This window comes from Apaloderma vittatum, unplaced genomic scaffold (assembly GCF_000703405.1).
Source record: "Apaloderma vittatum isolate BGI_N311 unplaced genomic scaffold, ASM70340v1 scaffold19641, whole genome shotgun sequence".
Taxonomy (NCBI): Eukaryota; Metazoa; Chordata; class Aves; order Trogoniformes; family Trogonidae; genus Apaloderma; species Apaloderma vittatum.
In genome coordinates this window covers 4,211-4,469 of record NW_009698742.1, presented here as the reverse complement: position 1 = coordinate 4,469, position 259 = coordinate 4,211, and the positions used below count along the sequence as shown (strand labels likewise).

The 259-nt window shown below is 60.6% G+C and overlaps 1 protein-coding gene across 1 annotated transcript in view; it reads left to right on the top strand.

Moving 5' to 3' along the window:
* Window positions 1–184, top strand: part of SCN4B (sodium channel, voltage-gated, type IV, beta subunit) — a gene marked incomplete at its 5' end in the record, with an annotated part of 1,531 nt that extends 1,347 nt beyond the window's left edge. The window contains one exon of the mRNA XM_009878137.1: window positions 51–184. Coding sequence (XP_009876439.1) covers window positions 51–184 — 134 coding nt within the window. The remainder of the gene's footprint in view (window positions 1–50) is intronic.
* Between the last annotated feature and the right edge of the window lie 75 nt (window positions 185–259).

The following is a 259-nucleotide window of genomic DNA, read 5'->3' as shown; positions in this document are numbered from 1 at the left end:
GGAGCTCCCTGCTCCCCTCCTGAGGCCCCTCAGCACCTTCTCTCCTGCAGTGGTGGAGACAGACAACACTGTGACGCTCATCATCGTGGGCGTTGTGGGGGGGCTCATCGGCCTCCTCATCCTCTTCATGCTCATCAAGAGGGTTGTCCTGTTCATCATCAAGAAGACGCAGGATGGGAAGTGAGTTTGGGTGCCAGTCCCGGCACCCTTTGGTGGGTGCTGCTGTGGGACAGGACTGGCCGGGGTTGTGGGAAAGGGG